The sequence below is a fragment of the Adiantum capillus-veneris genome, chromosome 24 (genome assembly GCF_014529385.1).
Source record: "Adiantum capillus-veneris isolate H3 chromosome 24, ASM1452938v2, whole genome shotgun sequence".
In the NCBI taxonomy this organism is placed as follows: Eukaryota; Viridiplantae; Streptophyta; class Polypodiopsida; order Polypodiales; family Pteridaceae; genus Adiantum; species Adiantum capillus-veneris.
The window spans coordinates 75983919-75999434 of NC_140954.1; the positions used below are offsets into that span (position 1 = coordinate 75983919).

At 43.4% G+C, this 15516-nt stretch overlaps 1 protein-coding gene across 1 annotated transcript in view; it reads left to right on the top strand.

Annotated features, from left to right (window-relative positions):
• LOC147426608 (lysine histidine transporter 2-like) overlaps positions 1-6745 on the top strand; it is a 30797-nt gene extending 24052 nt beyond the window's left edge. The window contains exons 3-10 of the mRNA XM_086497919.1: positions 1567-1712; positions 2624-2728; positions 3266-3544; positions 3969-4362; positions 5273-5378; positions 5965-6056; positions 6148-6216; positions 6400-6745. Coding sequence (XP_086354045.1) covers positions 1567-1712; positions 2624-2728; positions 3266-3544; positions 3969-4362; positions 5273-5378; positions 5965-6056; positions 6148-6216; positions 6400-6498 — 1290 coding nt within the window. The 3' untranslated portion in view covers positions 6499-6745. The remainder of the gene's footprint in view (positions 1-1566; positions 1713-2623; positions 2729-3265; positions 3545-3968; positions 4363-5272; positions 5379-5964; positions 6057-6147; positions 6217-6399) is intronic.
• The last annotated feature ends 8771 nt before the right edge of the window (positions 6746-15516 follow it).

Below are 15516 nucleotides of genomic sequence, written 5' to 3' on the forward strand. Positions count from 1 at the left end.
AGGGACCCCTTCTCTTTTGCAGACCACCCAGGAGTCCCCTTCTTTCAGTACACTGTTCGGCTTGGACGGCATATACTAGCAGCACAGGGAGAGGCCCTCCCCGCTGCAACACGTCATTGGCAGGAGGAGGGTCTCACAGTCGAGTTCTTGGCAGACTTTTGGGAGAGGTTGTGGGACTCGAGACAGCCGAGGCGAGTCACCTTGTTTCAGTGGCTAGTCGCACATAGAGCCACAGCAGTAGGGAGCTGGCTAGTGCATAGTGGTCTCTCGGCCACATGTGCAGCTTGTGACCATTTGGGTGGAGAGTCAGCGTCACTGTCTTTGGGACTGTCCCTCCTCGCCCAGCAGGTGTGGCTACGAGTTCTTCGGCTGATGCCTGCTCTCTCCACGGCTCGACAGTACACTTGGGGGCAGCGGCTTGGTCCACCCTGACGGGCCTGGCACTTTAGTTTGAGCTATCTTCCACCAGCAGGATGATAGTGATGCAGGGGGGCGTCCTACACTTCAGCCTGCTATACAGAGCTTACTCCACAGGAGTGGTGCAGTGAGAGAGAGGAGTGTTGGGAGCTCATCAGTGGCCTGACACTTTGTTCATCTGGCGGGCCCGCTGTTTCCGCATCTTTGAGGCTCGCCCTGTGCCACCAGCAGAGACTGCTCGTGACTTTTGGCTAGAGCTGATCCATACTCTCAGAGGACAGCTTGAGGGACTACAGGGCAGCTCCGACCGCATGCGGGTGCACCGCGAGGCTTTCCTTCGACTCTGGCGCCCTGGGCCTTTCTACACCATGGTCCAGGGGGTGCTCAAATGGCACTACTGTCCACCTGTGTGGCTCTTCCCTCCTCCCATCTCTTGATTTAGCCTCATTGTATATATGCTGTTTTTTCATTGGGAGAGTCCCCATCATGCTTGTTGTAGCCCTCTCTTGCAGAGGTGGTTGTAGCCCTATGGGCAGTTTTCATTAACTAATAGAAGGATCTTTTTCTCGGAAAAAAAAAAGGTACTACCAGAATGGTCCTGTCGTGAAAACACTGCGGGTGAAGGTGAAAGGTAAGGGTGCTCGAAGGTGTTCCCATGGTTCGAAGTGGCACGCTATATGTGAATGCCAATGTAGAAGAGGGTTAGGGATCCTATCAACTCCTTCCATATCCACAGAGGAGGCAAGCAGATCCTAGTACTCAAGATCTGGATCTTCGAGTATCTAATGCCTATCTTCATTCATGATGAGGAGATTATGCCTTGAGGCTATCCAAGACATAGCGATGAAGACGGGAGCGCGCCCGATGCGTGATGGACTAAGGGTGGAGGTGGCTAATATGTCCGGCATAGGGAGTGTGTCTAACAAGTCCGGGGCAAGGACCCAAAACTTCTTCGTAAGTCCGGGGCAGGGACACAAAACTTCTTCGCAAGGAGATGAACTTACTGCAAAAGTTTACCTTTTTACTGATTATGTCTTTTGATATGCCCTTATGTTATACTATAGTCAAAAAAGAAAGTGGATTGTGAATTCGAAATTAGTGCAAGATTATTTCTCTTTGCTTATGATGTCTTTTGATATGGTTTTGCAGGATATGAAGGCTAAGCAGGTGGATGATTGGTTACCTGTAACTGGAGCTAGAAATGCGAAATGGTATTACTCGGCTTTCCACAATGTCACAGCTATGGTGGGTGCCGGTGTTCTTAGCTTGCCCCATGCCATGGCCCAATTAGGCTGGTAAGCTTAGACATCCTATGCTTCAAAACACCAGATCGATTTACAATTTGAAAATAAAATGTCTGCTAACAAACCACCTTAATCTTTTGCTTCGTTTTCAACATTTGCTCTGCCATAATTGTGGACCTCTTGCAATTTATGAAGTATTTCAAAGAAAAACTTGCATTGTGGCACTCCACATAAGAGAGAACTTTTAGAAGAGAGATTTGTGTTTTGAAACCATTTTGAACAGCTTGGTGGTGGATGTGTTAGGTGGTCTCAAATAGCTTAAGAGAGGCTATGTGCTATACATGCGTAAGGGTGTGAGACAAAAGGACAGCCAATTTTGGAGCTAGAAATGGGGGATGAATGGAGTTTGATATTTCAAGCTGTAAGTAGGTCATACTTATTAGAAGAAAAAGGAAGTCTTTAGATTTCATTATAAGCACAAAAGCAAGAAAAACACACATCTACATAGCTACAAGACACATTTGCAGTGTCCTGTTTGGAAGACGTTTCTCTTCAAACAACATACAGTTATATACCGGAAACCCCATTGTCAAGCTCATGGCATTGTTTCCACATAACGAATCAACATACCTGTAAACTTCTTCTCAAAAGAAGCAAGAGGATAAGTTAACAAGAAGGTTGGCTTGATCTGTACTGTCTATTGCTCAAATTATATCTCTTAGTGGTAGTAGAGGGACCATTATATAGTTTAGGGCTTGATTATGAGAATTTTTGGTGCATTTTGTATGCAAAGTCATCACAAGGCAAGCCATAGGAAAGAAGAGCGAGAAACGCTCGAAAACCTTGTTTTTGATTGTGTCATTTGCTTTTCCTATTATGATTACTTTGATTGTTGCACTAGGGTATAATTAGGTATGATAATTCTGCGTGCTTATTTTCAATAACATTTATATTGGTTGTAGGGGACCGGGTGTAACAGTGTTGGTGCTATCATGGGTGATAACACTCTACACTTTGTGGCAAATGGTGGAGATGCATGAGATGGTTCCAGGAAAGAGGTTTGACAGGTATCTTCTTTTCTAATGGCTTTGGATGTTTATTTCACTGCTACATGATCAAATACTATGGTTTAGACATATCGTTATTTAAATTGGTCACATTTTATTGAAACGATATCTAGAGGGTATATAGCTTTGTTTTGTTTATGTGAACTAGCATCTCGCGTGCATTCTAGGGGTATTATTAAAATCCTTATCTGTGAAATTTTCCATAGTCTCAAGGGTTAGAGGCTGAGTGAAATTGATGATAGCCTCAAAACGAAGAAAGCTACATATAGAAGTCATTTGATTTTGATTCTTTATGTGGATGATATGATCATAGCTAGGAATAATAGTCTTCAGCTATGGATATGTGACAATTTTTGAAATTTAAAAATATCTGTTTGTTGAACCCACGGGATATGTACATATATTATCAGTGACCTCGACACTAGCATAAGAGTTCACCTACAAGAGAGTTAAAGAAATCCAATAGATCTTCAGAGCACTGCCAGCTAAAACAGTAAATAAGTTAAATATGGCTACTAACATTTAAAGTTCTTGTAGGTATCATGAGCTTGGGCAACAAGCTTTTGGAGAGAAGCTTGGACTTTGGATTGTTGTCCCTCAACAGTTGATGGTAGAAGTTGGCGTCGATATCGTATACATGGTTACGGGAGGGACATCCTTAAAGCAATTTCATGACCTTGTTTGCAAAGATTGCAAGAGTTTCGGCCTTTCTGTCTGGATCATTGTGTTTGCTTCTCCCCACTTCATCCTCTCTCAACTTCCAAACTTCAACTCGATTGCCGGTGTCTCATTGGCGGCAGCTGTCATGTCCCTCAGGTGATTATTGAAATGTCTTATTCAGCATTCTAGATGCTAGCATTCATCTTCTTAACACACATTCAATCATAATACAAATATGATCTCAAGTAAAGCATCATGTGTCTGATAGTTAAATGAATTCATATCTTCTCTCACTCACACACGCATGCGTGCACACGTTCGAGGTTATTTTCAACTTGTACAAAGGTTCTCAGACGACTACTTTCATCCCACAAGCACCCAAAAATTTTATGCTTTATATGTAGCTTCTTTGTTTATGCTGGTAAAGGGTTGGGAAAAACTTTCAACATCATGTAATGCACGCATATATTCTCTAAAAATTAACCGTTGTTTAGATTTTTGTCAGACTTTTTTACATGCATAATTAATTAATTTGATGCTTACAATGGTTTGACTTGTATCTTTTATCGTATGTCGACAGCTACTCAACTATAGCTTGGGGTGCATCGGTACATAAAGGGACGAATGAGCTCACATCCTATGACTACAAGTTTTCAACAACAGCCAACGGAGTGTTTCAAGTTTTTAATGCTCTTGGAAATGTGGCATTTGCATATGCTGGGCACAATGTAGTGCTAGAAATACAAGCTACTATCCCTTCCACTCCAGAGAAGCCATCAAAGATCCCAATGTGGAGGGGAGTCCTTGTAGCATACCTGATTGTGGCTTTTTGCTACTTTGGTGTGGCCCTTCTCGGGTACTGGGCCTTTGGAAACGCCGTTGCAGACAACATCCTTATATCCTTAGAAAAGCCAACGTGGCTCATTGCTGCAGCCAACCTCATGGTGGTGATTCATGTCATTGGAAGCTATCAGGTGAGTGGCAATATCATTTTTATGCAGTTTTGAATTTCCTTTTATATAGGGATGTGGAAAATATAGGACAAGCAAGAAGCAACCCCTCATAGCTGGCAATCCTTATAATACCTTTTGCTCCAATTTTACTTTCTTTTTTTTTTTTCTTCTTTGACATGTTAGATATGAAACTAGTGTCCCCAAATATCAGGCATGGTTGGTGTCAGTCCCTCGGCTCACAAGCCCATAGTAACATGAGACACGTCCCGGTTAGCCGGGATGGGGAATGGGAGGCAGGGCTTAGTGGGGAACCTTGTTTTCACAAGAGAGTTCGAAACAAGGGGGACCCTTTTGGACAATGTTGGGATGAGGGGGACAGTATGCGCATATAGCCATATACGGGCCTATGGACAAGTTGAGATTGGAACCCCAAAATTGGGCTGACCATGTCACTATGCCTTAGCCCATAGTAACATGAGACACGTCCCGGTTAGCCGGGATTGGACAATGTTGGGATGAGGGGGACAGTATGCGCATATAGCCATATACGGGCCTATGGACAAGTTGAGATTGGAACCCCAAAATTGGGCTGACCATGTCACTATGCCTTAGCATCCTATTGTGTGAGTCGCATATGACACGTGACAGAGATATTACCTTGAGGTTCTTAAGAGTCTGTGGGTGGATCCATGGGGAAAGTTACTGAGGTTTTATCACTAAGCTATATGAGTAAACAAATCGTAAGGAATCAGGATCTACAAAGGGGAGCATCTTTACCTGCAAGTTTCATAGCTTACAAAGTAGGCAGTAGGTATGCCTTGATATGCAACAAATATCTTTTTGTGAAAAAAACTATTTGAATTTCCTGGGTTTTTTCAATTACAAGGAGACGAGTATTGTTAACCCTTTGTGATGTGTCTTATGTTTCCAGATATATGCAATGCCAGTATTTGACATGCTTGAAAGCTTCCTGGTGAAGCAGATGAAGCTTCCCCCTGGAATACTTCTACGGCTTATAGCACGCTCCCTATATGTTGGTGAGTTGTTATCATCCAACTAGCTATGATTTTCTCTTTGGAAGGGAGAAGGGGAAAGAGGTGGGGCTCCTTTAAAGGGGATCTATGATTGCAATTAGTCGTCGTGGATCCTGAGGTGATCTTGACCGTCTGATGGTTACGGTGAATTGGGATAGACTAGTTCACTCAGTTTACTCCCTAGTTCACCGTGCTCATCCAATGGCCAACATTGTCCCACCAGCCATCACTATGTCTAACCTCAACCATGTATGCTTTTGCTGGACCATAGGGTTATGTATATGTGGGCTACTACGAGAGAGAGAGAGAGTTGACATGTGGTTTCCTATTTCTGTAAAGAGGGAGATATAAAAGTGGCTTACACACACTCTTTCTCATCCTCTTATGTAGGCCATTGTACCTTTTCACTTGTTTCTCCCTTTTTTTCCTTTTTTCTTTTTGGGAGGGGGGGGGGAGGAGGGAATGTCGCCATCCTCATTTCGTCACAACCATTTCATATGGGCCAGCAAAACACGAGGAAGCTATTGTTTGCACACAAATATCTTACAGCCAATATGACTATTTTCTGGGTTATGTGTGTTCTCTACAGCTTTTACATGCTTTGTCGGAGTGACCATACCATTCTTTGGTGACCTTCTTGGCTTTTTTGGAGGTTTTGCATTTGCTCCAACAACTTACTTTGTAAGTAATAAAGCAGATTTCCATATGGCTCGCATTCATTTGATAAACAGAATTTTCATCATCTAATGAAATCTGATCTTTGGTTTTGTAGTTACCTTGCATTATGTGGCTATGCATCTATAAGCCAAGGCCATTTAGTTTATCTTGGATTGCAAATTGGGTAAGATCTCTTTTACTACCTTCAATTCCTAAATGGCTAATGCATGATTATGCAAACTTATATTCACACACGTGTATATAAATGTATGTATTCCATGCGCGCACGCGCGCACACACAATTTAATGACCAAACTTATAGCATTTTCCCCTTTTATCATGACACTGATGCAATACCTTGTTGCAGGTTTGCATTGTTTTAGGAGTAATACTCATGTTTGTCTCGTCCATTGGAGGTTTGCGACAAATTATTGTCGATGCTTCAGGCTTTAATTTCTACCAATAGTGGATCGAAAAATGTCAAGCAAATCTTTCTTACAATCCTCCACATTCACATGCATGTTGATGGACAATGGTGTATCCAAAAAACAATTGCTATAATGTAACCCCTACTCCCATAGGAGAGAAGATACACTAAATTTCTATTGTAAACAACTGTAGCTGTAGTGGGAAGTCACACATGGTCAAATTCTTTGTATTTTATCATCTCATGAGCTTCAACACGTTCATTTCTATGAAAGATGGTTTTCACATGTATTGTGTTATGGTATCTATTGGGAGTGGGATTTAACTTTGTAAAAATTGGAGAAAGACAAAAGAGGTGCTTCATGTTAAATTGAGCTTGAAAGCTAGAGAGGTTTGATGCCGGAGAGTTGCTCTATTACACTCAAATACTGTCAATTTATTTCATATCCCATATGGTTTGATAGTCTCTTTTGTTAGCAATGATGCATCCTGCAACTACGAGCACTTGGTTGTGGAAATTCTCATATGCATTTCAACCATGTCCATTGAAATAGTGAGGAGAGTGGTGTCGACACGGCTCAGTCAGAACACTCGCATTCACACATTAAGTGTTAAAGAAGTTGCAAAAATCCCCAAGTTTATCTAATGCATTCTTTTCATTTTACATCTTTCATCCATTTTTTGAAGGACTTCATGTCACTTTATGCATTTATATTATTTTTTGTTTTAGTTCATGAATTTTATTCTGTGGAAGGCTTAGATTAGTGGAAACTACAGTTTGCATGCATCGTATTCCCTTACTAGTAATTTCCAAATATCAAATGTGGTATCCTCACGAAGTCTTTGATGCGTAAAGAGCTATTTTTGAGCGTGTTGCTTGGGATGTTAGTCTCTTGGATCACTGATTATAGGATACACCCGAAAATTCCCAAGCAAAAAAGTTTTTACACAATTTGAGTACTTCTTTTCACAAATTTTCTTCTCTTCTAAATAGTGCTACAATCAAGTGCAAGAGAGTATATACAAAGAGTGCGCTAAAAACGAATACTGAAAGCTAATATTGAACCCTATACTTGCTTCCTACTCTCTCTCTCTCTCACTCTCCGTCTGTGGTGCTCCCCGATCCCCTTCAATTGGTATAAAAGCTATGGTGACCGCGGAGAGCACGACGGCTTTGAAAGCTTCGAGGCGATAGCTCGCTCGCTCTCGACGGTAGAGAGATTAAGAAAGCTTGGAAGCTTTGTGAGAATACAAAGGGAGCTTGTGAGCTCAGTTGAGAGTGATGTATGCTCTTGTGGAAGCTCAGAAAGGAGTGTGGAAGATTGTGTGTAAGTGAAGGTGCTGCCCTAAAACTGTGTGCGCAGCAGCAGAGTTTTCAGATTCGTTTTTCTCCTTGTAGAATGCAGATCTGAGAATTCTGTCCGCTAGGCCCATCCGTTTCGACGTGGTCTACAACTTTGCAGAAGAAACTTTTTGCAAATTCCTCACCGTTTTGCTGATATTCAGCTCAGACTGATTGTATACAGAAATTCCAGATTTTCTGTTGTCGCATTGTGTGCGAGTTTGATGCACTTTTGGAAGCACGGGAGATGCTTGATGTTGAGTGCATAAATTCTGAGCTGAAGATGCAATTGCAGCTTGTGTTAAGCTTGTGGTTTGAGGGTTTTTTGGTAGACTTGGGCAACGAAGTACGGAGGCGTTTACACACCATCGAAGCGGTCTCTTGAGAGACGCAGTTTTTTGGAGCACACAGGTGGAGCTTCTTTCACTGGTTTTCACAGGATACTTTGGCAGTGATTTTGTGCTTGGATTCATGGTCTTTGCGAATGGTTTGCATATGGTTATGGCGCATGGTTGATGCCCATCATACATGCATTTTGGCGAGCACTTTCAAGTGCCGGTGAGCTCTCTTGAGAGCATTGTTTTCGCATTGAATAAGTTTCCAGATTGCAAATCTTTTGGCGCTTACTTATGCACGGTCACTCCGTTGATGTACGTTGAGTGCGGATTGCCATTGTATGTGAAAATGTGGAGCCATTTTGGCATTTCTACTCATTGGCATTGAGTAGTGTTATGGTTTATGGTAGAGATTGTACTTGAGTTTTTTGCTCAGTTTTCAGGGGAAATTCTGTCGGATTTTTCCCAGATTCTCGCCATAGTTTGTGATCGAGTGTTTACTCTCACTTTGACAGGTTTTGTCAGTTTGGACACAGTTTTGTGTTTTTTGTATCCACTCTCGCAAGAGTAGGAGTTGTGTATCTTTCTTTGCTTGAGACAGTGGTTTGCTCTCGGGTGGGAGAGTCTTGTGATCTCGAGCATTGTTTGCCATAGTTTTGCAGAGCTTATGTATGTATGTTGAGTGTAGTTTGATGCGCATTGATTGCTCATTGTATTGAGCTTGCAGGACAATGGTTATTTTGTGTTGATAGCCATTGTACGTCGAAACTCTAGCGAAATTTTCCCAGGAGTTTTATGCGTATCATTTATGCGATCTAGGTAGAGATTGCGGGTTGCACTCAGCATTTGCGTGCGGTGTTCTCTGCAGGTGGGAGATTTATGTGTGTGTATGCATCGATACCGCACAGTGTGGGCTTGGTGATTAGCTCACAGATTGCAGTGTGATACTAGAGCAGGTGAGCCTTGTATTGACATTGCGGGAGCTCTATTTTGGAGTGTGTCTCACAAGTTTTACATTGTGTTTCTGGCCATATTTGTAGATAGTTTCCAAGTGTTGTTGGTGAGGTGGTTTTGCTATCTAGCTTGCTACTTGTGCTCATGGCAGAGACAGGTGATCGATCAGATTGTGACCTCTCACAGATGCGCATGTTTGATGGGTCAGACTTTGCGGCATGGAGAGTGTATGCTTGATGCATTGACACAGCGAGGGTTGCATGGACCATTGAGTGGTGATGCAGGTAGACCTTCAAACATGTCTGACGATCAGTGGCAGGAGCTAGAGGAGATGGCACTATCTACACTCTCTTTGCACCTTGCGGAATATGTATATGCTCTTGTTATGTATGAGACTACTTCGAGAGCACTTTGGCGCAGATTACATGATATGTATGATAGATCTGAGTCATCAAGGACTCGTGTGAGACATGTACATTCACGAGCACGCCGACAGGTGACATGTTGGTATTGTGGTCATTCTGGACACGTTAGACGGCGTTGTTTTCGTCGTATGCGACATCGTAGGAGACATGGCAGTCTCAGAGATGTATGTAGTGATGCCATGGACTCAGTTGCTTTGACAGTTGAGGCACATGTAGTGTCGGAGTATACTAGTGACGAGGATGTCACTTTTACCTCGAGCTATGCACGAGATGCTATACATGTGGATAGTGCACTCCCTTCGCAGTGGTTACTAGACGCAGATGCTATGTTTCATGTCACGCCGCATCGTGCATGGTTTTGTAGCTATTCTAGCGGGATTCTTGGCAGTGTACGTTTGACCGATGGATAAGTGCATGCGATAGCAGATGCAGGAGATATGAGACTGTCATTACCGAGTGGTGCATCTTACTTGTTACGACATGTGCGCTATGTACCAGATTTGACAGTGAGTTTGATCTCGATTGGTCAGCTTAGAGATTGTGGATGTCAGATTTCGCTACGAGAGCGAGATTTTGTGATGCATTTGGGTTCGCTAGTGATTGCGAGAGGTGTCAGGAGTGGTACAGGTTACCCATTGCATGTGGATCACGTGAGAGACGGTGCTGTCTCTGTGATCATGCAGCCAGGCAGAGAGCGAGAGACCCGGACAGTCTCTTTTGCTCATGGGTTGCAGGGTGCTTTGCATGGAGTGCAGAGTAGTGAGCTCATTGTGCACACAGTTGGGGCACGACTTGAGCAGTCACACAGAGAGGTGACAGAGTCAGGCATGCATGCTTTGCTAGTGACTGAGCAAAGCAGAGAGTCAGTTGTGCGAGATACTTCTATGCTAGATAGACAGGTAGAGCGGTCTTGCTCTAGTGAGTCACGACAGGAGGACGTTGTGCAAGAGTCTATGCATACGGAGTTAGAGCATGAGAGCTCTAGTGAGTCACAGCAGATTGAGTGGTCATGTTTGCAGTGGATGATTGGAGAGGAGACTGAGATGTCAACGATTATGCAGTCATTCCTTTCTATGCTCGACAGTGAGCATGGGGATATAGTTGTGCAAGATATGTCTTCCAGCAGACACCTAGAGCAACTGGTTTGCTCTGAGGTTGCACGACAGGTTGATGCGTCTTTTGCGGACAGTCAGGAGATGCATGTGGCTGACACGCCTTGTTAGTCAGAGATGCCTATTGCCAAGGATATATATGTTGATGCATGCTCCGTAGAGCTAGCAGGGCCCGCTAGCATTGCATCGGCATTCGGTGGTCTCATGTATGAGATGTTGATCTTGAGACCGGATATCGCAGCTGCAGTGGGAGCATTTGCAGTTGGGGTTGTCAGTCGTTTGTTGACTGATGATGGCATAGTGCACGAGGGAGATATGCAGGTATTGTGTACATACTTGCAGTACGTGTGCGGTACGTCTTGTGGTGTATAGACTTACACGTGAGTAGGACAGCCGGATGCACACGATCACAGCCAGCCAGTGGACATCGGTTGAGAGCGGTTTTCTCTCGCCTTTTGTAGTCTTTAGACTAGGTTCTCTTGCTTAAAGGCATAGTCGCCTTTAAGTGGGAGGTTGTTGGGGTATAGGCGTCTGTGCCTTGCCCGGCTACCCAGAGTCTGGGCGCCCACTGACTTGTATACCTTATACATAGCATAAGTGTATAGGGGGCTGCTCACTCTTTGAGTCTCCCCACCCACACCGTGTGTGTCTCCTTCTCTCTCTCTCTCTCTCTCTCTCTCTCTCTCTCTCTCTCTCTCTCTCCGTCTGTGGTGCTCCCCGATCCCCTTCATTGATGAGCTTACCAATGACTCCGATGTGATACTTCTTGTCGAAACATGGGAGCATGATGCGCAACGAATTCTTGGATTTGACAAATACGATGTGCATTCTTTGATGTGGGCCAAAAATGCAAAGCAACGAAGAGGCCAAGGAGGCGTAGCATGTATGACCAAAAAGGGTTTGAAAAATATTTCCATTGTCAAAGAAGATAAGTATAAACGCTACTTATGGCTGAAAATCAGCCCACCAAATGGTCAAGTCATGTTTGTGGCCGGTTGCTACATTCCTCACTATGACTCCAACTTTTATGCTTGCTTGAATATGGATAGAGATCAACCCTTTGTTGAACTAGAGGAAGACATTGCTCATTACAAGGATCAAGGTGAAGTCATTGTTTTTGGAGACATGAATGCTCGCACAAATATGCTACAACACGACACACAACAAGTAGACATGCAACATGTCTCAAGAAGAATGGATGACTCATACATGTATAATCGAAGTTCTAATGATGCAAAAGAAGTGGATCACTATGGAAAGTCACTTCTACATATGTGCAATAGTACCGGAATGCTCATTGCAAATGGTGTATCTCTATGGCAAAGCACCAATGACTTTACATGTAGAAAGCACAACGGTGCTAGCGTGATTGACTATATGTTGTTCTCGAAAGCCACTCTAGAATGCATACAAAGCTTTACACTTGGTGAATGGAATCCGGAATCGGATCATAGGATGTTATGTATTGACCTCAAGTGTGGTAGACGGCCCGAGCATGTAGCCTCCAATCATGATGTGAATCATTTGTACCTACGTCTAGACTTCAAACGAGCACTTATATATGCTGATATGGTGGACCAAATGTTAAGCATGATAGAGCATCAAGAGAGCCCAACATTAGAATGCAAGTGGAAAGTTTTCAAAGAAGTAATTTTCTCTTGTGCGAAGGAATGCTTTTCTGTGAAACACATGTCTTGCAAAAGGTCTAAGAAGGGTAGCACCAAGAAGAAATGGTTTGACATGGAATGTAGTCAAGCCCGAAAACACTTGCTAAGATTGGATGCAATCAAAGACAAGGAAGTTTACTTGGAATGTTCACACACAACAAAGCACTTGTTCAAAAGAAGAGGAGAAGGTGGGAAGTCGAAAAACAACTTCTTTTAGCACAAGAGAAAGCACATGCATGTGGCAAGTTTTGGCAAAATCTAAAAGGCAAGCGCGTTGAGAGCTTTGGTGACTTGACTCTTGAGGATATGTATATGCATTGTAAGAATCTCTATGAGAAACCCAATGTTGATAAGATGGAGTGTTGTAGCTCCCTTCCGTTTATGTCTCCCTTCTTTACCATTGAAGATGTATGCCACGCGCTTGAGAAACTTGCTACTCGCAAGGCAGGTGACTGAAATGATTAAATGGACAAGCAAGAAAACACGATATTGGATATGCGATATGTTTAACCTTGCACTTCAGTATGGCATGCCTCATGATTGGAGTGCAAATTGGATCAAACCTTTGCACAAAGGAGGAGATGTAAACAATGTGCACAACTATCGCACTATAATGGTTGGTTCTTTAATGGCAAAGTTATTTGGATGTATCATGGAGATGAAGATAAGTGAATGGGCTGAAAAGAATGGCAAACGTGCACTTGGCCAAGCAGGTTTTCGAAAGTATCATAGCACTATTGATCACCTTGTCACTCTTCGAGTTCTTATGGAGGCGTCTCGATTGAAAGGAAAAAAGTTGTATTGTTGCTTTGTGGATTTCAAGAAAGCTTTTGACATGGTACCGCGAGAAAATCTTTGGAGACGTATGCAAAGCCTTCAAGTGCCGAGAGAATTTATGCATGCAGTCTTTCGCATCTACCAAAAAGTGATATGTCGATTACGTATGGGAGGTGGAATTTCAGAAATTTTTTGCAAGCACTATTGGTGTCAAACAAGGATGCCCACTTTTCCCCACCCTCTTTGGGCTACTCATTGATGAATTGGAATGCATGGTTCTTGACTTTATGCAGCAAGAAGGCATAGAAGAGGTTAAGATTGGAAATGCGGTGATCATGCTTTTGCTTTATGCCGATGATGTAGTGCTCTTGGCACATACCTTAGAAGATGCACAAAAGCTTATGAGTGTCTTGGAACGCTTTTGCCTACATAGCGGGCTGATCGTGAATGGATTCAAAACCAAAGTTATGCTTGTAAAGACCCTCAATGATGAAAATCCATGCATTGTATATAACAATGAGAAACTTGAAGTGGTAGATCACTTCAAGTACCTTGGCCTTGAGGTTCCATCCAACCATAAATGGAAGGATTGTGCAATGTGTCGCTTGGAAGCCGAAAAGAGGGCCTATTATGCATTTGAGAACATGTGCAATGCAGGAGAGATCAAGTGTTGGGCTCTCAAAAAGTACCTCTTTGACACATTGGTGACACCGATGCTTCTTTATGGAGTGGAGGTGTGGGGTGGAAACATCGGGAAGTCTACTTGGAAAGAGTTTGAGAATGTCCAAAAGCGTTTTCTCACCAACTTTCTCCAAGTCAAGACACAAATACCCTACATGCTCTTACTTCTTGAGTCCGGATTGCTTCCCATTGAGGTCTTGGGCATGCAAAGGATTGTGGAGTACATGCGTAAGACACAACGTAGCCCTTTGCATCGACTTCCTAGAATCGCATATGAAGCAAGTCAAATGGTTCAAAAGACATGCAAGAGCAAAATACTAAGTTCGGGGTGAATGCTTGATATCAAGAAATGATTTGGAAGATGGGATGCATGTCACTTGGTCAAGGATGCGTCGATCGACTCCCAAGTTAATGAGGCCTTCTTACAACGCCAATGTATCACGGCTTGGGAGAAATCCGGAGGTTCTCGCTTCAGCCATTACACCACACACGTTGCCCCAAACTACAAATCTCTCTTCTTCTCGGAACGAGATAACCGAACCCATTCCTACATCCTTGAGCCCATCCCGTTGAGTGCGATCCGCACCATTGCCTCCATTCGTCTTAGCTCCCATTCTCTACGTTGCGAGACAGGACGTTGGGGCAATGGCGAGGAGTGTCATCGACTTTGCACCTTATGCCCTCGTCAAATGCGAGAGTGAGTACCACACACTACTTGAGTGCTCAGCTTTTGACCACATTAGGTCCTTTTTTCCCCATATATTCAGCCATGATCTCTCCCTACATACCTTCCTCTCCCAACCACGATGTGGACTCTCTATTGCGACGCTCATTTCAGCCATTTTTGAACATCGAGAGTCACTTATGAACTCCACTCACACCACGTGACATGTTCATTTGGTCCCATAGGTCATATTTGACCTCCCAAGACGATAATAGAACTATCTATCTATCTCTCTCTCTCTCTCGCTCCGGATTGTTTGTACATCGTTAAAATTTCTCTGCTCCTCTCCCCCCCCCTCACTCTACATAACCAAATTTCCGACCTTCAAGAACCCAACCCTTTGAAACGAAAGGGTTGACTCTCTCTCTCTCTCTCTTTCTCTCTCTGGCATTGCCTTTTTTCCTCATCTCCCTGCATTGGGACCTTTTTCCCATCATTGCTTCAAGCTTGCTGCGTGATTGCAGAGTGCATTCTTATTTCAGCTTCCACTCCATTATTCTTTCATCTTCCAGTTGCCTTCTTGTATTGTAGCACAAGTTGAGGTCAAAAAGCTAATATCCCCCTTTCTAGCCTCCCAATCAACCTCCTTTCTTCCTTCCCCTCGACAACTCTAATGGCAGCCACCTCTTCCTTAAAGCACCTACTACCTCCATGAGAAATTTGTTATCATCCTTGAATGTGACAATGCACGCCTTAGTGCCGGTCCACCTTGACATTCTTGTCCTTCTCTTATTGCCATTTCAAAAATGATGAGCTCCTCTTGGACAGATGAGATCATTCCAATCATATATCCATAGAGGGGAGGAGGATTTTTAACCAAACGAGCGAAAGGACGCGGGGGTTGGGGGGGGGGTGTGTTTGGTTTATATGTATACTGTTTGGAATGCTTAAAACAGACTGAGTGGAAGATAGCTGCTTAAAAACGTAATTGGAAAGACATACGTATTGCGCCCATGCATTCAGAACTATTTTTCATTAAAAAAATGAAGGCTAGCAAAATTGCAGAGACTGGCTATTTGTCATAGGCACTCGCTAACCCAC